The sequence below is a fragment of the Osmerus eperlanus genome, chromosome 23 (genome assembly GCF_963692335.1).
Source record: "Osmerus eperlanus chromosome 23, fOsmEpe2.1, whole genome shotgun sequence".
NCBI classification, from domain to species: Eukaryota; Metazoa; Chordata; class Actinopteri; order Osmeriformes; family Osmeridae; genus Osmerus; species Osmerus eperlanus.
The window spans coordinates 5,897,600-5,918,488 of NC_085040.1; the positions used below are offsets into that span (position 1 = coordinate 5,897,600).

At 50.7% G+C, this 20,889-nt stretch overlaps 1 protein-coding gene across 2 annotated transcripts in view; it reads left to right on the top strand.

Moving 5' to 3' along the window:
• adgra3 (adhesion G protein-coupled receptor A3) overlaps positions 1-20,889 on the top strand; it is a 114,188-nt gene that overhangs the window by 91,280 nt on the left and 2,019 nt on the right. For both annotated transcript variants that reach the window (XM_062449729.1, XM_062449728.1), the window contains 17 exons: positions 4,674-4,745; positions 10,037-10,108; positions 12,417-12,488; positions 12,999-13,070; positions 13,379-13,539; positions 14,189-14,402; positions 14,533-14,697; positions 14,856-15,057; positions 15,705-15,854; positions 16,474-16,635; positions 16,805-17,008; positions 17,422-17,629; positions 17,845-18,053; positions 18,381-18,505; positions 18,647-18,770; positions 19,315-19,460; positions 19,758-19,853. In XM_062449729.1, coding sequence (XP_062305713.1) covers positions 10,041-10,108; positions 12,417-12,488; positions 12,999-13,070; positions 13,379-13,539; positions 14,189-14,402; positions 14,533-14,697; positions 14,856-15,057; positions 15,705-15,854; positions 16,474-16,635; positions 16,805-17,008; positions 17,422-17,629; positions 17,845-18,053; positions 18,381-18,505; positions 18,647-18,770; positions 19,315-19,460; positions 19,758-19,853 — 2,378 coding nt within the window. In that variant the 5' untranslated portion in view covers positions 4,674-4,745; positions 10,037-10,040. The remainder of the gene's footprint in view (positions 1-4,673; positions 4,746-10,036; positions 10,109-12,416; positions 12,489-12,998; positions 13,071-13,378; positions 13,540-14,188; positions 14,403-14,532; positions 14,698-14,855; positions 15,058-15,704; positions 15,855-16,473; positions 16,636-16,804; positions 17,009-17,421; positions 17,630-17,844; positions 18,054-18,380; positions 18,506-18,646; positions 18,771-19,314; positions 19,461-19,757; positions 19,854-20,889) is intronic.

Sequence of the window (20,889 nt, forward strand, 5' to 3'; positions counted from 1 at the left end):
CCCACAGCAGGAAGAGCGTGTCTGATTTGACGAGACCAAAGTGTCCGGTAAATGAGAGATCACGGGGCCAGGGCAGGGACGTGTTGGGCCTGCTCTGGCTGCCGGCGCTGGGAGGATGAACAGACCACATCCCTCATGATTGAAACAAAGTAGAGGAGGGGGTGGTTTGACTCGACATGCTTTGTGGGGGGAAAAAGTGATTCATTGCAGCATTCGTATTCAGACTCGCACTTTGCACCCCTTACATTTGATATCCAAATTACCCGGAGATTGAGATGGATCTGTGGTGAAGGCGGTGCAGAACCAGAGGCTAGGATCCCGCCTCGCAGCACTCATCTGATTTGTTTATCGGCTCCAGCATGAAAAGTCGAAGCTGTTAGGCCGCGAGCCTTTGAAGTGTTTGTGTAACTAGTGCCCAGGAGGATGCTCTCATGCATGTCCGGCGGTTGGAAAGGTTTGTTTTTTCGCTTTGCAGACAAGCCTCTCAGCCAAAGCAGCACTGCCGTGTTTTCCTTCGCCGTTGTGTGATGTTTGCAGAGGAAAACCAAATCCCAGAGGCGAGGCAGAGACGCCCGGGTGTTCAACTCTGCCTCAGACACTCAGAACTGTCGAAGCACAGTCCTTCTGTCAGAATGTGCCAAATAGAAACGGAATAACAGATACGCTGGTCTTACAGTTGTTCTGGTGTGTCTGTATGACCTAGGCTGATATGGAGGCTGGCTCAGATCCATTGACCCGCTAAGCAGCTTTTGTTGTGATGTTAGTAGGACATATCATATTACCTGGCCCTACCGGAGCTATAAGGTGACAGGATTCTATACTTTCTGCTAATACCTTGGCACCCTGGGATTGAAAGGGGATATTGTAATGCGTCTTAAGTTTGTGAGAGTGGCGCGGCGCAGTCAGCGCTTGTATGACAAGTGTCCTTTTCAGTTGCGGGCTGAAGAGGGGATTCTTTGCCAGACAAGACATGCTCCTCCCACAGGAAGAGAGAATCCAGCTCTTGTTAGAAGCAGAGGCTAACATTGCCAAGTCATAACATGGTTAAGGACTCACCCACGTGAAATGTTAGTCGAGCTAAAATTAAATAAATGCCTTGTTAACCCCTTTAGCTCACATTCCCAGTCATATTGTACACCTATTTAACAATGTATGTAAAAATGAGGTGTCAAATCCAATTCCTCTGAACATTATGTACTGCCTATCAATCCTGTTTCACCCGGAGGTACGGGAGTTCAACTCGTCTTTAAAGCTTCCTTCTGGTTCTGCTTCTAGGTTCTGTGGCGTATCACCATGTCACAAAATAGTGGGGAAGCACATGCACTTGTAATGAAACAATATTGGTTATTGTATTGTTAGCCATCACTGCTAACATGACCATTTGATTTGGTAGAGGTACAGAAGTTTTGTTTTTTCTTCGACAGGCAAGTGGAAGCCAGCTAAAAGCGTGCCCCAACTATAGTTGAGCACCACAGCTGTTGACCCCTCCTTCGGTTTTAGCACAAGGGCCCGGCCTTGCCGTGCCATGCTTTCCCCTCACAGTAGGAGTCACTTTACTAAGGGTTTACGGGCTCCACGGTGGTAAAGAACTTCCCCCTCTGTTTGGAAAGAGCGACAGCTCTACTCCTGACCAGGCTTTGTTCAAGCCTCCTGAGCATAAAGGAAGTGTTGAAAGAGTCAGGGATAGAGAGTCAGGGATAGAGAGTCAGGGATAGAGAGAGAGGGAGAAAGAGAAAAAGAAAGCACCAGTTGGTTTCTCTTTTTTTGTTCCAACTCTGCCTTTGAGGGGTTTTGTAGTAGGTAGCCTTTTAAGTCCCTACAGAGTGTTTCCAACCTGAGGCTGAGCTTTCAACAACTTGCTTTTACTCAAGATGGAAGTGCCCTCCCTTCTAGACAGATATTCCAAATAAACTATACATGTGTTGGTTTTGAAATCTGCCAGGTCTATCAAGAAAATAAGTTTGATTTTCAGCTTGCACAAAAGAGGAATTGAAGGGAATTCAGAACTTGAGTACGTTTTCATGAATGATAAGAATGCTTCATGGTTTGGAAGTTTTGGTAAGTAAGGTGGCTTGGCTGAGGCCTCGGCGCTTTGCAGAACTTGTGATTTATGTCACTGACATTAGAGCTTGTTATGTGAGATTTGTGTGGATCCCTCTGCAGTTTGTTTCTGGCTTCGACTCAAGTGGGATCTTATCCCAGCATCTAGATAAGGCCTAACCCCCTCCCCAGGCTTTAGTCCTGGAGGAACTCTCCCTGCTGCTGGTCTGTGTAAGAGCCTGTGGAGACACTGGGGAAACAAGCTAGACATCCTGAAGGCGGAGGGTGGAGATGATGACAATCCCCTAGACACCCTCTGACAATCCACCAGGTCTTTGGGATTTACGGCCCCACTGGCGAGACTCTGTTATGGCTGTTAGCCTAGCTGTTAGCGATGAGCAGTCCAGTCACACTGGGCTGCTTTACCCAGCATCACATCCAGCTGTTAGACAGGGGTGGGTCACCACTGGAGATGGGAGAGTGTGTCCACGTGTCCTTGTTCTGCTACATGGAGCTGCTGAGGTCATTCTGAAGTCATGGGAGAGGGAGAGGGAGGGAGGGAGGGAGGGGCGAAGGGAGAGAAAGGGATCAAGAGACAGGGGGAGCCAGAAGAAAAGAGCTCATGACTCTCAGGAGGAGCCTCTCACAAGAATTTATTTTGACAGTCGGAGAGTCACAGGGTTGTAAAGTGCATGTTTACGCAGCCGGATTGGAGTAATGCCCACGAGCTTGTACGTTTCGTGCAAACTGTTTTGTTTTTATTTTACATCCACAATTACATTGATTACTATGAAAACAGCACGGATATTTGCAGATAAACTCTCATGTCCTGAGAGACTGAGCTTTGCAGTAGTTGAATGAGGGAATCCGAGGCGCTTGATATAAACACATACGAGACGTGATATGTATGAAAATAAATCATCTTGGAAAAAATAAAGAGGGGGGGGGGTGTCCATGTGATATGCAAGCTTAAGAATGAGGCAGGATTGGGTCATTAGAAGAGCTGGCCACCCTGACTTCAGCAGTGCCATATGATGAAGCCATCATCTATAGACCTAGGCCAGACCGTCACCCTTTCATGATAATGACATCTGCTTCACCGAGCGTGAGGACCCAGCGTCTCTGCCCAGATCGTCAGGACGTGTGGAGAGCCGTAATGGACTCTGCAGTCTCCTGCCCCACCAAGCCCCAGCATCTCCTGGACATCTGGAGTTTGAACACGCAGAAGCCCTGCTCCAGCCAGCCCGGGAAACACAAGAAGCGTTTGTGCTCTCTCCCAGGGTTCGGGAGCGGAGACGAGAACACATCGCAGGAGTCTCTGCGGGCCGACCCTGTAATGAAGCAAGGGCCTCAACACCCCATAATGAGTCCAGTATGGCCGGGGGTTGTGGGTGCTGCCTGAGAGTATGACCCACCACATCCCCACCCCACAAGCCAGAAAATATGGCGACCACAAGCCAGTTCGGTGTTCTCTCTGGGGTTTACATCACTATCTAATTACCCTGGCCTTTGGGAGAGGCCTCAAGCTTGTGGGAGATTCTAGAAGCTGAGCCGAAGCGCAGTGAGGTGACTCCTGCTCACTGCATTAAACCTGTGAAAGAAGAGGGCAAAAGGCAATGAGGTTTTGGGAGTGGTTGTTTTCTGGAGTGTTTGGGGCATAATTTGTGTATTAATATTTACAAGCTTAAGATGGTTGTTGTTTGATGGAGACGAAGAGAGGGAACTGTTTTATTCTTCACGATACATGTGGTTACTGTTTTATCAGGGTTAACTTGTCTTGTATGTTACTTGACTTTGTCTAATTTTATCAAGGTGGTTTCTGGTGCCAGTGTAACCTCTCAACAAAGCTTTTCTTTGTTGGATCGGGGGTGGGTGTAATTCAATCAAGGCTTAAAACATCTTGCCCGATGTGGAGGACTGAAATAATTTTCTTGAAAGCTTTTACTCACTCTTTCGTCTTTATCCATTCTTAGCATCCCATACTTTTGTCCCTTGTGAAAGGATGAGTTAATTTCTAGTTGTCAACAAACCATAATTGTTCAAGACCAGACACCCAAACTACCTTGGTCTGTCATCAAGCGTATATAATGTTACATCAAATGGCTTCATGTGGCTCTGGAAGAACAATATAAAAGTGAGTCACCACTCTTTGGGCCAGATTATCATACCTTGAACCATCAAAGCAGAAGAGGGTTAATGGAAAGTATGCAACCTATTGCCTCTTGGCTACCTGAATGAACTACCCTGTTGAGGCACATGCTACCAATTTAGTACCACAAAAGAATAGCTGATAGCTGGAAAAATAACTTTTTTATCTCTCTTCCTGTCTGTGTAGAACATTCCATGGATGGAGCAGTGAGATTATTATCCTAACAAGACAAAATTGAGAGTTGGTCTACCTGGAAATCATTTCAAACTGTACTCTACAGTTTATCTGGCATGGCTAGATGACTAACTAACTTCAGGCGTGCAATAAGCCTGGATTGTTTCTCTACTGTTTACAACTGCTCTTTAACATTTCATACTGATGGTATATGTGACCCATGAAGCAATCTCTGGAAGGTTCTGTCATTTTTTTGCAGGAGACCCTCCTTCAAATGGCTCTTAACGTTTATGCCTTATTGTCTTTGCAGGATTTTAAGCAACAACAAAATTCAAGAATTAAGAAATGGATCCTTCCTCGGACTGTCTACGTTGGAGAGACTGTGAGTAGCGTTCCCCAGATTGACGTCTCACAGACCGAGCATGAGCAGCTGAGAAATGCACGTCATCTGCAGTATATCATTGATGCTATCTCCCTCTCTGTCCCAGTCATGTTCCCTCCTGCTCTGTCTACGTTCACATGCAGAACTACTCATCTCCATTAACCTAACTCTTGTTTATGTGGTGCCAAAGCTGCGACTGAGCCTTCCTGATCTTGGTACGAGTTCATGTTCAGCTTGTGCTGAAATAATACAGTCTACCTTTGATAGTTCTGCAAAGTATACAGCAATGGCCTGTGCATCCGGGATCGGGGCCTGGTAAAAATGTATGTTGGCTTGACGCCAGTGGAACATCTAGGTCATGGAGGACTGGAGGCATCCAGCACTTACCCTGGGATAAGAATACCAGTTGGGGGGGAAAGGCACTGGAGAAGGGCTCATTATAGAGCTGTTGGCCCCTGGGGCTGACTGTTGCCAGACAGGGAGATGCTCTCCCCCCCCCATCCTGAGGACTTCCGTACAGAGCAGTTTACACTCCGTAGTATCTGTGAGTGGTGGACTGACCCCATTACTGTGTCTGCATCAGGCCTACAGGCCATGCTGTACTGTGGAGTCACAACCAAGTCTGTCAACTCGTTTTTTTGGGTTGATCCAGTCAAAAACCACTCAACTTGACAGTACCAGAAATGGGACCCTGTAAAATAGGGGGGAAGAATAAAGGTGTTGACAGAGCAGAAACGCCTCACCCCCCTCTATCTCTCTCTCAATTTCTGTCTCTCTCTCTCTCTCTCTGTTTTTTGTCTGTCTATCGCTCTCTCATGCTCGCAAAACACAGCCAAGACACAAGCTGGTGTGCTTTCTACTCTGTCAATATTGAACTCTCCTGATCGCTCCACAGAGCCATCCGGCTGCTTCCGCGGTGGCTGTGAGGGGCTGGAGGGACACCGCGGTCCCCGTTCCCCCCCTGGAGAACCCAACACAACACTGCTGGGCCCCGAGTGCATGCATCACGGCTGATTTTATCGCTCCGGAATGGCTTCATGCAGATAAAATAACCAGACCAGTACGAGCCCAGCTTTTATCCAAGGCTACAATAACACATGACTGCATAGCGGAGGAATTCAGAAGGGCATATTTTCCATGTCATTTTTCCAAGTCTTGGTGAGAAGATCCAGGGGTGCATGAGGGAATATATGGGCTGTGGGGGCACCCCGTTGGGCATCTGGTTTCAGTTGGGGAAACTGGAGTGGCGTTGTGGAAGGTGACCGGACCAAACCAATGCCGCTAATGTTACATCCCAGTGGAGGTTTTGTGTTGTGTTAGGACAGTCCACTCAGACTCACTTTCTGTCTGAGCGTGTTAGCTCCAGCGTGAGCAATTTCCCTCTGTTTTGCATAACCCTCCGCCCATCCCCCTTCCACCTCATGAATAAATAATGATGCAAATTCCTTTTTATTTAATGCTAATGAAAAGACACAATCCCAACGTGACACATTGAACCAAATCAATTCTTTTGTTATGAAATGTCATTGCAAGTATAGGAATTTACCTGTTGCCCTCTGAATAGTTTTTAGAAATGTTTAATACATTTATTATGCATGCTCACTGAACTCAGACCATCAGAATCAGAAAGGGTTTTTATTCGCCATGAAAGTTCTCACAGACAAGGAATTTACTTTGGCAGAAAGGTGCATGTATTCAACATATAGGAATCTTAAATGTTAGGTAAGTGGTGTACAAGTCTAACTATACTAAAGGTACAAAGTCTAATACTGAGGGTCTAAAGTATGTAAAACATTTAGAATAAAATAAAATAGCTATAATATACAATATAAAAATACAAATAGGGTAACGGTGCAAATATGGCAAGGTGTCCTTGTGCAGATAAAGTTGCAAACCATTGCAGGAATGTGAATGTTTTTAGGCTGACACTCCGAAAAGTGTTTGTCCAATCACACGGACTGTCCTCATGCTGACACACAACACATCCACATCCCAGACAGTTTAAGGGTTTCACTCCCTGGCTCTTCTCCAAAATGGAGTCAGATGTTAGAATTTCAGATTCCAGGTCTTTAAGATGAACCGAAGGCTCCTTCTGTGGATGGGCGAGTAAACAGCTTTGATCCTCCCACACAGAGGAGCCCCCGAGGGCCACTTCTCCCCTCCGTCTGCAAGCGGCCAGTCTGATTGGCTATGAAGGAGTCGCCTCTCTGGAAGTGCATAGCCAGTGGCATGTTTACCTCGGCGAGAAGCTCCCATTGTGATTACCTCCCCGCCCTCCACGGGGGCGCGCTGCTTTGTCATTGTAATGAAGCTCAGCCAAGGCCAGAGGTGTCGACTGTGATTCACACACACACACACACACACACACACACACACATACACACACAACACTGCCCTGGCTGCACGCTGGACTGGAGTGTCATTTATTTTCTTTTTTTCTTTCTTTCCTCCACATCCCTCCCTCCTGCCTTCTCTCCCTCCACTTCCTCTCTGTCTGTCTCTCTCTTTTCTGCCCCCTCTCTCACTCTACTTTCTCTCTCTGTTTCTCTCTCTTTCTCTGTTACCCTTCCGTCTCTTAAGAAAGTGTGTGAGCGACGGTGTGCCGTGGGAGAGCGGCTACTCGTGATTGGCAAGCAGGCAGAAACTGATTAGCTCAGTTCAACTCTCGCCGTGAAATCGCAGTGTCACTGTGGAGGCCACTGCAGTCTGTCGGGGGCCAAAGGCGTCTAGGCATGGAAATGAGGCCCCCCGAATCTCCATTAACGCCCTCCGCCTCCTCGTCACGGACGTGTGAAAGCTGCTGGAGAGGCCCCTGTCACATGCTAGCCCTCCCCTCAACCTGAGGTCTAAGACTGTGGCGGCCATGATTGTTATTACAGATGGAGAGGGTAATGAGCTTGTTCTGTGTGAGATTTGGAGCTGCTTTGATGGAGCACAACCATGGACTCTGTGGCACTGCTGTCCACTGTTGTTTGAGTCCAAGAACTGGAATCCCATGTGTACTGTCAAAACGTGTAGTTCTCCAGTACCACAGTCGGTGTAATGCAATTTTTGGTCTGGCTCAAAGTAGAGTTTGAAACCCACTCTCTTTCTTGTGGTTTGATACAGATTTTCTTGAATGATTGCAAGGAGGCTTATTTCACCCAGGGGGAAAAACGACATCCTCGTGCCAGGCCTGGAACGATTAGCATGTTATGAGAAGTGCTAGTCATCGTGGTCTGTGCCAGGTGGAAATGAAGGATATTCATCACCCGCTCCACTTCCACACTTACAAGACAGGTGCGTTCCCCAGAGTCTTCCATAACTCTGAAGATCGCCTCGAGCAAAGGTAGCGCACCTCTTTCCTGTGACAAGGGTACGCTTTGACCAAACCGTTCAAACGTCCTATTCGCACGGGCCCCAGGAAAGTTCCAGAACACTCTAAAGCACTCCCCAAGGTACATGAATGCAGACTTCATTATCCAGTCACTTCCATTGTAGCGTGACTAGCAGGTCTGGCGTGTTGCTGCTGAAGCAGGTTGGAAGGTGCCAGGTCGTTTGTGGTTGACAGATTTGGAACCCAGAGGGAGAGTTGAGTATGGTCTAGTTTCAATGCTACCTCTCCCAGTATATTCAGCAACAGATGCCACTCTGAAAAACATAATTCAAATGATTGCCTCTTATGGAGCCTAAATAGGAATATATGTTTTTTTAAAGGAATGTATTGCAGCCTCACATCCTCCCTTTTTACACAAGGTTGTTCAGTCATGTATGAGGGCCCCTATGTCAACCGCATACAGAGTTCTCTCCTTTCCAGCGGAGCCCCAGATAGACAGGAGGAAGTAGGCATGAGACGCCAAACAAAGGGTGTTTTGTTTTGTTTTGTCCTTCCGTATCTTACAGAAGTACCCTCATAAAGCAAACAGTTGGCTGAGGAAGAACACTTTCTCAACCACAGCTTGAAACTCAAACAATTTCCGGACTGTTCCGGCTTTAATCAGTGTTCCGAAAAGACTTCAATAGGGGGAGTCAGTAAGATTTGCTTTGTGTCTAAGCTTGTATGCTGCAGACCCCACTGTTATGACACTCATCATCGGGCTGGCACCAGTCAGGCCCGGCCTGGCACTGAATCATAGGGCCGGTTCAAGGACGAGAAATATGAGTAGAATCTCTCCTTGGTAGGCGCCAGCCTGCCCTCCTTAAAGCTGCGAAGGAACGGCTCCAGTGTGAACCTGTAGGAATCTAGTAATCTGCTAGGACCTGTGATGTTTCCAGAAGACGTCTGCCATCACACTCACCCACATCCTGATAGTTGTCCTCACGAGGAGCTGAATTTCGAGACACTCCTGGTCAAACTGTCTGTTATGCTTCTTAGAGGTGACTTAGCTTCACCCCCCCAGCCTTCTCTCTGGTGGTCGGGGGAGGGGACCTCGGGCAGGGGACCTCCAGCCTCTCCAACCCTCTCATTTCCGAACTTTCTTTCTCCTCCTCCATTTTTCACTCAACACTCGGCTGTGGCCAAGCCAACTCCTCGTGCCCACATCAAAAGGCGTGGCGAGGGATTGTTTTCCCCCACTCTTCTCTCTGATCCCTCTGTAGCCCCCCCTCCTCCTTTTACAAATAATTTCGTCCACCTCAAACGTCCCAGTCCCAGTTACCCGGAGGCCTTTGTGTGGCCTCAGGTGGTGAGCACTGAGCCTCTCTGCTCAGGGGGTTAGCGAGGAACTTCTGCTGTATCAGCGCAGGTGAGCGCCCCAGGTATCCCACCACCACAGCCTTTGAACAAGGAAAGGTGTGTGTGTGTGGTGTGTGTGTGTGTGTGTCCGAGGCCCCTGCTGTCATTGTGGGGGGTCACCTAGTCATGATTGATGGGGGGCCTGGTGCCCGGCCGGGGATGTGTGATTGAGAGTCCCAGGGGAGGTGCCTTCACGCGGACAGTTTTAGTGTGTGTGACGACTGAGCGCAGCATCAGGGGTCAGCGGGGTCAGGAGAAGGATGGTTTTAAATATCCACTTCACTGTGGTCTTGGGAGGCAGCCTAAGTGCTAATTTAGCCTCGTCACAACAACATAACACTTCCCAAATGAAACTAATCCTTCGACTGATAAGTGTTTCTTCATTAGTCAGCATGGCGAATGCGGAAAATGCTTCGAACACAATGTAATATTCACAGCCTGCCATGGCCTCGTAAATGATTACTGGATGTGCGTTTATTTAATAATGCCATTAAGCTTGAGATTTCCTGCATTCCATACTGTCACTGAGCCATGTGTTCTGTGGAGTCTGAACAGTGTTTCCTGTCTGCTTTCACAGGGACATGCGGAACAACATCATCAGCCGTATCGAACCGGGGGCCTTCCTGGGACTGCTGTCACTCAAGAGGCTGTGAGTTTGAACCCCCCCCCCCCGTATATCACTTTGGATAAAAGCGTGGGCTACATGAAATAAACACATTCCACTACTGATACTGCGCCATCCATACCAGTGATATGGTACCATGCCAGATATACTGTAGGATTCATAGCACACTGTCGCACCCATGCTGTGCCATTCAAAGTGTTCGCCAGACTCAGATCTGTGCGTATTCGGAGCTTGAGATCCATGTAGGTCTTGAGCCACGTTGAAGTATCATCCACTTCTGTGCAGTGATGGTTTCCACCCTGCAGTGGTGTGTGTAGCCAGGCCTGTGTTGAGAGTAGGGAGGTATAGGGCTCTATAAGGGAGGCCTGTAAAGCAGGGTGTTAACTCTGCAGTGATGAGGGCCCGGGCTCCGGGCCAGGGACCACTCCAGAATGCACCAGGCCCTATCCACTTTCACACACGCAAGGGAAGTGGGAGGGGAACGGATGTGCGTCTGTGTGTGTTCTGTGTGTTATCTTTGTGTGTGTGTGTGTGTGTGTGTGTAAAAACGAGGGAATCATCCAATCCCGCTTGATCTCTGCCAACATCAACTTAGTGTGTGGCTGCTGGGAGAGTGAGTGAGGCAGAGAGCCTGTCATCTTCCTGGCCTGGACTCTGCAGCTCACACAAGCCAGCACTGCTGCTCTTGTTACCACAGGACTCCTCCTCCCCAGGCTCCTCCAAGATGCCTCCTTGTACTCTGGCAGTACTCTGATAGTACTTTGCATTGACATTGGTCTGTCTCTCCAGCCCGTATTCAATGTTCATATCTCCTGACTTGTCATCATTGTCCTGGCATCAGAACCACAGCGTTGCTTCAAACCTGTCTATCTTTTCATCTTCACAAAGTTGTAAAGTAAACCTCATTCATTCAGTCATTCATTCATATAGAAAAACAGGTGCTCAGCATAATTGATGTGTTGGAAAGAGAGGTGGCTGACAGACAGGGGGTGGAAAGTTTGGAGCCATCCTAACTGGGTGTAAACATGAGGCATGTGCTGACTGTTGGCATGTGTCTCCAGACTAGCCGGTTTTGCCTTCAGCTGTTGCTGCCGACGCCACTGGTGGTGAGGAGGGGGGGGACGATGAGTCTGTCTGTCTCTGCTTCTCTTTCTCGTCTCTTCTCTCTCCATACCTCTCCGTCTGTCTCTTGTCTCTGTCTCTCAGTCGCTCTCTTTCTCTCTGACACTGCGTCAGTGTCTCCTGACTAAAACCTGCTGAATTTGTCCTCCTTTCGGCAGCGAATCAGACTTTGATTCATTTCAGACCAGCCATTCAGTGGGCACTAGTGAAGCCTCCTACTTTAACCAGGACGCTGTGAGTGGGAGATGGAGAAATGCAGTCCGGTGTAGGATTGACCCGTGTAACACAGGTAGAGGCTGGGACCTCGGTGCTGAAAAGTCAAGCTGTTTTGCTCTGCAGGCTTGTGAGTGACCATGCAGCCGTTCATTGTTGGAGGTCTTTTAAGGCAGAGAGGAGTGGGCCCTGTCATGAGAGCTGTCACATGGTGTCTGGTGGGGGAGGGGGGAGAGACCCTGGAAAGACAGCGAGGGTGAGAGGCCTCTCACCTCTAACCCCCTTACTAAGTAGCATACCACACACACACTCACCCAGCCTCAAGTCCTCCACCCAGCCATACGTCCTCCACCCAGCCTCAAGTCCTCCACCCAGCCATACGTCCTCCACCCAGCCTCAAGTCCTCCACCCAGCCTCAAGTCCTCCACCCAGCCTCACATCCTCCACCCAGCCTCACGTCCTCCACCCAGCCTCACATCCTCCACCCAGCCTCACGTCCTCCACCCAGCCTCACATCCTCCACCCAGCCCTGGTCTCTCTGCCCAGGGCCCGGCCAGCCCTCCTCCCAGCGCTCCAGGGTTGCCAGAGACACGGTGTCAGGTACTGGTGTGGAGAGAAACACAAGCGTTGGACGTGTTTGACATGAATCTGAGGAAACGAATCACCCCTCAGATGTTACTCCAGAACCCTGAGGGGGAAACATAGATATCATCCCCACCAACCCTCCTCCGCCTCTGACTGAAAAATTGTAAAACAGACATTTTCTGCACCTTGCCCAAACTTGTCTATCTCAATCTTTGGGCCGTCTCCTCAGTTTTTGGCATGCTTAGTCAGCACATTACAGGTTTTGAGAACTCTTTGATATGCTGTTCATTTCCTGATAGTGGATAGGATGTCTGCGTTGGGGTTTACTTGCAAGGGTATGGGTGTGACATGCTATCAGAGTGTCAACAGCAGTCAAAAATGAACTCCATCACCTCTTCAATGTTTCCCACAGAGACCTGTCCAAAAACCTAATTGGCTGCCTCAACGTCGACATCTTCAAGGGTCTCACAAGTCTAGTCCGTCTGTAAGTCACATGTCTCTCTCTTGATATTAAGTTGGAGGGACAATGCACAATTATTTAACTATATTTGTCGCTCGCTATTCCTTTGTTGTTAAAGTTATGTCTTAATTATCTATCCCATTGATATTTTAGAAGTGGTACACATAGCATAGTTTCAATTTAAAAAGTGATTGTCAGTTGAAGAAAACCTTAGTGTCCTTGATAAGAACAGAAACACACAGACACACGCATGTGAACAGTTGCCCTTCTCAGAACAGCGGAAGACAGCGGCAGGTGCACGGAGATTAGCATATTACCCATGATCCCCCTCAGGGGTTTGGATGCAACAGCTGGACCCATTAGTGTGTGTCCCTTCTCCTGACAAGGAGGTGAGGATTGATAAATAGCTAGATGTCTCTGTAGATTTGACAATAGAAGCCTGTGTTCTTTTCTGGCGTGATAAGTCGGGACCTGTATTCATCAAGGGGGAAATAAATAAACCTAATTTGAAATGTTGTTCTATTTTCCCTCTAGAAACCTTTCAGGAAATATATTCTCCTCGCTGGCCCAGGGTACCTTTAACAGCCTGGTCTCTCTCAAGACACTGTGAGTACAGATGGGTATATAGACAATCAGTAATAAGGGCTAAGACATCTGCCCTTCTGTGATATTGGGGACTGGGTATCTAGGGAGGGAGCTCTGCAATGCTCGAGTCCATATTTGATACCTTGATATCAACCCGTGAGAGCTAACTGGATCAAAGGTCCAGTTGGATACCTGTTGAGATGGTTATCAGCAGAGCGGAATTTGATACTGGTTATGATGGGGTTTCTATCAGTTCCTTACCTCTCTCTTTCTGACATTCCCTCCCTCCCTCCCTCCCTCCCTCCCTGTGTGGTGGGGCCTGTCCTCAGGGAGTTCCAGACCCCCTACCTGCTGTGTGACTGTAACCTGCTGTGGCTGCTGCGCTGGATGAAGGACACCAGCGTGCAGGTGAAGGACACCAAGTGCTCCTACCCGCGCTCCCTGCAGGGTCAGCTCATCACCGCCATCTCGCCTGAGCTCCTCACCTGTGGTACGGACACACACACACACACACACACACACACACACACAGACATCTGTTCTGTTGTTTTGCATATACCACCTTCCAACTTGTTGCTTTTTGCAAGCCTCACAGACCTTTGTACTGTGCACATGCGCACAGGCACCCAGACACAGACTCGCACGCACACACATCCACACAGCTCCACATTGACAGCCTTTGACACACTGTAATATAGCACAGCACATTCTTTGACGCAGAGATCTAGCGTACAGTGCATTACAGTACAGGTTTGGCAGGTGATCAGAGCTGGGTACGGCTGCCTGTGTTTGAACTAGCTCCAGTCTTATCAGTTTGTCACTATATTGGGGGTTATGAAATCTCCGGCCCATAGAAGGAGCAGTCACATGACCTGAGTGAGCGTACAGCCCCACACAGGCCCTCTCTCCCGTTTGAGTTCTGCCATGCTGCCAGCGTGCCAAAAGCAGCATAAGCACAACCGCCCACAGCCAGCCAATGAGAGACATCGATTTGTGAACACAGTTCTTTATTTGAGTGCGTTAGTCCTCTGACTCACCTCTCCCTTAATCATTTGAATCCCTACATGGGTCAGCCCCTCATACCGTGAGACACAAAAAGTACAAATCCCACAATGAACCCCCCACTCCTGCATCCACAGACGCCCCTCTGGAGCTGCCCTCCTTCCAGCTGACGCCGTCTCAGCGGCAGGTCGTGTTCCAGGGCGACAGCCTGCCGTTCCAGTGCCAGGCCTCCTTCGTGGCGGAGGACATGCAGGTGCTGTGGTACCAGGACGGGCGCATGGTGGAGCCCGACGCCGCCCAGGGCATCGTCATCGAGAAGAGCATGGTCCAGAACTGCTCGCTCATCGCCAGGTAGACCTAGCTCACTTAAGCTCCTCCCCCCCCCCCCCCCCCCCCCCCCCCCACCGCGGAACGGTTATCTTCTATTGTTTTATTTTGTACTTTTTTTTTCCCCCTCACTCCTCTCCGTCTGTTTTTGCAGCGCTCTCACCATCTCCAACATCCAGCCCGGTTCGACCGGGAACTGGGAGTGTCGCGTGCGTACCAGCCGGGGGAACACCACGCGGACCGTTCACATCGTGGTTCTGGAGAGTTCTGCCAAGTACTGCCCACCAGACCGGGTGTCCAACAACAAGGGGGAGTTCAGGTCAGCACCGGGAACGTCCTGGAGGGGCGGGTGCCAGTTTGTGGAACACTAGCTCTCTGGCTCCCTTTAGTGGTCGAAAAATGAAACGTCTCACTTGAGATTGTTATTGTTCCAGTGGAGCTGCGCTGAAAATGTATCTCGACCCTGTCCGTACCCAGGTGGCCTCGCACCCTGGCCGGCATCACAGCCCTCCTGCCCTGCAACAGGCTGGCGTCCGGCGCGGGCATCTACTCTGGCAGCGCCGAAGACGAGAGGCGCGCGTGGCGTCGCTGCGACCGCGGCGGCGTGTGGGCGGATGATGACTACTCTCGCTGCCAGTACCAGAAGGACGTCACGCGGGTTCTCTACATCATCAACCAGGTAGTGGAGGGAGAGCGTCGCTCCAGATCTGGAGAGTCAGGTTGCCTTCCGGAGGGCTTCCAAGCTAGTCCCACCCCAGTTCAGAATATAACACCCTTGCCTTTGTGTCGGTGATGGTGTCATTACCCGCCCTCCCGCCCTGTCGCCCTGTCTCCATCTCGGTTCGCCTTTTTGAGTACCCACCCATCTCTCTCTCTCTCTCTCTCTCTCTCTCTCTCTCTCTCTCTCTCTCTCTCTCTCTCTCTCTCTCTCTGTGTCTCTCTCTCTCTGTCTCTCTGTGTCTCTGTCTCTCTGTGTCTCTCTCTCTCTCTATAGGAGCCCCACTTCTTCTCTCTACACCCGCCTGTCGCGTTCCACTTTTGTTCTTTTCACTTGCTGCCAACTGGGTCGCTTTTTCATTTTTCATTCCGTTCTTTGTTTTCTCTGTCTTCCTGTGTTATTGGAAGTCCTTGCACTCTGAGATTCTTTTATACTTCAGAGACTGTCATCATTAGTCACCTAGATAGCAGATGCTTTGCCCGATACAAACCCCCGGTACGTTAACAGAACCATATCACCTCCATCTCCTAATCCCTGGCCTCCTCTCTTTCTACCTTCTACCTCTCTATCTCTGTCTCCATCTCTCCCCCCTCCTCCTCCTCCTCCAGATGCCTCTGAACCTGACCAATGCCGTGACCACGGCCCGCCAGCTGCTGGTCTACACCGTGGAGGCCGCCAACTTCTCCGACAAGATGGACGTCATCTTCGTGGCCGAGATGATCGAGAAGTTCGGCAAGTTTGCCGAGAAGTTCAAAGACGTGAGTGAATGCCGACTGAATCCTAAGGGCGACGGCCACACAGGCACGTCTGAATGTGGGCCTTTGTGTTTTCCACGCCGAAAGCCCGCGGGAGTGGGCGCACAAACCCTGTGTGAGTTTAGATAAGACTACACCACATGCATACAGGCATGACTATACATTAGTGGATTCCCCCCCCCCTCCCTCCCCTCTCAAGCTGGACGGACAAAGCAGCCTTGTCCTATAGCTCCCTGGAGGAACTGGAATGAGAGTGCATGAGATCTGATCTGGAATGAGGGATTAAATCAGCCCGGTGGGGGTGGGGTGAGTGGGTTACAGATCCCTCTATCTGACTCAGAACAGATCAGGTTCCTGTCCTCCCCCCTCCTCCCCCCTCCTCCCCCCTCCTCCCCTCTCCTCCCCCCTCCGCTGGGTGTCCATGGGGGGAGGCTTTCAGAAGCACACCTGGCCTCTCCGCACCCTCTCTCCGCACCCTGCCTGGACACAGGACGTAGGGGTGTTGACAAGGAGGTGTGTGTGTGTGTGTGGGGGGGGGTGGAGGCCATCTCCAGTAACCTAATGATGTGAGGGTGATGTGATGAGGAACATGTCCAGTTCTCTGACGCTGTTCCCTCCCCAGTTAGGAGAGGTGATGGTGAGCATCTCCAGTAACCTGATGCTGGCTGATGAGCGGGTGCTGTGGATGGCCCAGAGAGAGGCCAGCGCCTGCTCCCGCATCATCCAGTGTCTCCAGAGGATCGCTGTGCACCGCCTGGCCAACGGGGCCCAGGCCTTCTCCCTCGTGAGTACACACACACACACACACACACGTCCAGAGCCAGGGGACTGATGCAAAGTCACTTTTCCACAAAGTGGATATAGATCCTTTTGCGCCCGCTGGCAAACAAATTGCCACATTCAAGTAACTACTTAACCTACAGCGCTTTTCTTGTTAATGCGGTTTGTCCCAGAATTCCCACAACATAGCGCTGGAGGCCCACGCCATCAAGGCGAGCAGCTTCAACGGGATGACCTGCACGGTGTTCCAGAGGCCCACCCCGGAGCGCACGGCCCTGAGAGACCTGGGCCCCCGCATCGACCTGGACCCCGGCTCCGACCGCCAGCTCAGCTTCAAGTGCAACGTCACCAGCACCCTGTCCAGCCTGGTGCTCAAGGTACGCCTCGGAGGTTTATCTGCTCTTTCTGTCTCTCTTTCTTTCTTTGTCTCTCTCTTTCTGTCTCTCTCTTTCTGTCTCTCTCTCTTTCTGACTCTCTTTCTGTCTCTCTCTTTCTGTCTCTCTCTCTTTCTGTCTCTCTCTCTTTTTGTCTCTCTCTCTTTCTGTCTCTCTTTCTGTCTCTCTTTCCGTCTTTCTCTCTTTCTGTCTCTCTATATTTCTGTCTCTCTCTCTTTCTGTCTCTCTCTCTTTCTGTCTTTCTCTCTTTCTGTCTATCTCTCTTTGTGTGTCTCTCTTTCTGTCTCTCTCTGTATTTTTATGTATCTATGTCTCTATCTCTGTCTTACTCTCTCTGTGTCTCCTCTCTCCTCACCCCTTACCTCTCCTCCCTCTCTTGTCGGCCCCCTCTCCAGAACACGGTGGTGGAGGCGTCACTCCACCTGCCCCCCTCCCTGTTCTCCCAGCTGTCGGCCCCGGGCCAGCCCGACGACTCCGTCTACAAGCTCCACCTGCTGGCCTTCCGGAACGCGCGATTCTTCCCCTCCACGGGCAACTCCACCCTGCTGGGTGACGGGGGGAAGAGGAGGGGCGTGGTCACCCCTGTGCTCTTGGCCCAGATAGGTCAGTCCCCCCCTACCCATGACAACTGGGTGTTATTTCACACATTACTGCCCAGGATCCTGTTCCAAAAACCACCACAACAGTCACGATTTCCGTTCTGCGGGAACGGGAGTTTGCGATAGGTCAGTTTGTTCTAATTTCTCTCTCTCTCTCACTATCACTCTCTGTCTGTCTGTCTCTCTCGGTCTCTCTCCCTCCCTCCTTCCCCTGGTCAGAGGGTGTACCGCTGCGTGGCCTCCAGAGCCTGGTGAACGTCACCCTGCGGCGCCTGGTGCGGGGCTCGGACGCCGTGGCGGCCTGCTGGAACGCCAGCCTGCTGGGAGGGCAGGGCGGCTGGCAGACACAGGGCTGCCGCATCCTGGCTCACCACGACAACTACACCAGCGTGTCGTGTGACGCCCTGGGCAACTACGGCCTTCTCATGGTGAGTGCTACCCCCCCCCTTCCCCGACGCACACGCACACACACGGACACTCACACCCCTCCCCCCCGGTTTCCCCCTTCAAGCATGGAAGCACCGGACTGGCATAGGTGGCATGGGGAACATCTACTAGGTTGTGTGTCGTAACTGCCTCTGTACTGACATGGTACCGGTGCATGACTTCCTATGTTCCGTCCGTCTGTCGGATTCAGATGTCATATTCCAATATGATTTAGCCTTTAGGTTCAGGCTTCTTTCGGTCTCATGCACAGCCTGTGTGTGACCCGGCGCTGTGTGTGTGTGTGTGTGTGTGTGTGTGCCCCCCGACAGGACCTGAGTGGCGTGGAGTATCCCCCCCCCAGCATCCAGCCCCTCCACCCGGTCATCTACGCATCCTCCTCCGTCCTCCTCATCTGCCTGCTGGCCATCATGGTCAGCTACATCTACCACCACAGGTAGCACCTCCCGCCTTCACCCAGCAGAGTCCTTCAGCCCGAGGCGTCAGCCTGGTATACTTGATACAGACAGCGGGCTTGGCTGAAAGCAGCGGTGGTTGCCATGGTGATCACCCCGTGTATATTCCGCTCCCGTCTCAGGTCGGTGCGTGTCAGCCGCAAATTCTGGCACATGCTGGTCAACCTCTGCCTGCACCTCTTCCTGACCTGCGGCGTGTTCGCCGGCGGCATCAACCAGACTCGCTACCCCAGCGTGTGCCAGGCGGTGAGTAACCCCCCTCCCTCCCTCATCCAGACCCTCCTCACCTCCCCCTGGATCCTCTTCACCAACCCCCCCCCCCCCTCATCTAACTCCATCCCACCATCGGGTCGGCGTTCTAATCCCCCCCCCCCACACCCCCGCCCCCTCCAGCCTGCCTGGCAGCGCTCCCAGGCAGCCAGGCGGCCAGGCGGCCAGGCAGCCAGGCGGCCAGGCGGCCAGGCGGCCAGGCAGCCAGGCAGCCAGGCGGCCAGGCCGTGGTGGAGCTCCAGCCCTGGCTCCCACAGCAGGCAGCTCCAGCTGCTGCTGCTGCTGCTTGTTTCATACATCCACCGTTCCCCGCACAGAGGAACCAGAATGGAACACACCCTCTCAGAGGAACAGAGAGCCTTTTAATAACAACCGCCTTAGAGAGGATGGACTCAGATGAGAGAATATTTCCTTTATGAACATGGGGCTACCAGTCACCCACACACAGTCATCTAGCATGGTGACTGGACGGAGAGGAACGCCATGTACAAGAACATAACCTCTCTCTCTCGTCCTCCAGGTTGGCATCGTGCTTCACTACTCCACCCTGGCCACCGCCCTGTGGGTGGGCGTCACCGCCCGCAACATCTACAAGCAGGTGACCCGCAAGGCCAAGCGCTACGAGGAGCTGGACGAGCCCCCGCCCCCGCCCCGCCCCATGCTGAGGTAAACGGAGTGCGGGAAAACTCAGTCTCCCACAGTGCAGCGGTGTCGACAGCCTGCTCGATGAGACGGCTGCATCAGTGAATCAGATGAAATGGGAAACAGTGTGCTCGTTCATTCCAATGACATGAAGCTTAACTTGGCGCTAAATTGTATTGTGTTTTATGTCACTCACTTTTTGGCTTTCGAAGTGCATAGCAGTGACTTCTGTGTGGATGAACATGCTATGCTGAACTTCCACCACCAGGGGTCAGTGTAGAGGTGACCAGTGGCTGATTCTTTGGATACCTCTTCTCACAGGTTCTACTTGATTGGCGGAGGGATACCTATCATTGTCTGTGGCATCACAGCTGCGGCCAACATTAAGAACTACGGCAGCCGGACCAACGCGCCTTAGTAAGTAGTCCAGGCTTTTGGTCCTGGGGGGTATTCCAGAAAGCAGGTTATGCATTATAACCGGGTAAGTTAACCCACCAGCTGATTCAGAATGTTGCAGCAACCTACTGGCAATGTTGCTACAACGCTGGGTGTCAGCTGGGGAGTTAACATACCTGGGTATGTCACATAACCTGCTTTCTGGAATACCCCCCTGGTGTCTGAACTGTGGGTCTTCTAGTCTTGTTCTTTTTTAAGACTTAAACTTCATTCTTAAGTTCTTACATTTACAAGTGTACATTGAGAAGATCCTTTTATCTAAAGTGAAATACAAAAATGCATCCAGTACCTCAGGAGAAATACATTTAGTTATACGAGCTTGTGTTGACAGTTTCTTTAGTAAATAATGGATCATTTGCGGGGGTAGGTAAAGCCCCAGTAAAATTCTGGGTTTTGATTATGGAACCCTATTTATAGTACTGCTCGAACACAGTGTGCTTCACTCTCTGTCTCCCTCGGTCTCTTTCTGTCCCCTACCTGTCTATCTCCCACTTTCTCTCTCTGTGTCTGGTATTTTTATGTCTCTCTCTTGCCTCTCTCTTCCAGTTTATTGATCTCTCTGTCTCGCCCCTTCTCTCCATCTCTCTCTGTCTCTTTTTGACTTTTGCTGTCTCTCTTTCACTCCCTCTCTTTACCTCTTTCTCCATCTCTCTCTCTGTCTCTCCCATACTCATCTCTGTCTGTCTCCATGGTGGCAGCTGTTTGGCTTGTGTAACAGCCTCCGAGTCATTTAGAAATCTGGACCTGTATCTGCGCAAAGTCTTTGGAGTTTAATTAATCTCCAGCTACCGAGACAAATCAAAGCCCACTTTGCCAAACGTTACGGAACACATACTCTGAGAATAGCGAGCTGAAAAGTTGAACACAAAAGTTATCAACTATATTTTGGTGTCTTGAGACGCGTGTCCACATCTATCCTCAAGTGAGAGCAGGCGCTGTGGAGGGTGGGCGTTGTGACAAGCATGATCCAAATGTTGGGTATATAAGTATAGCATAT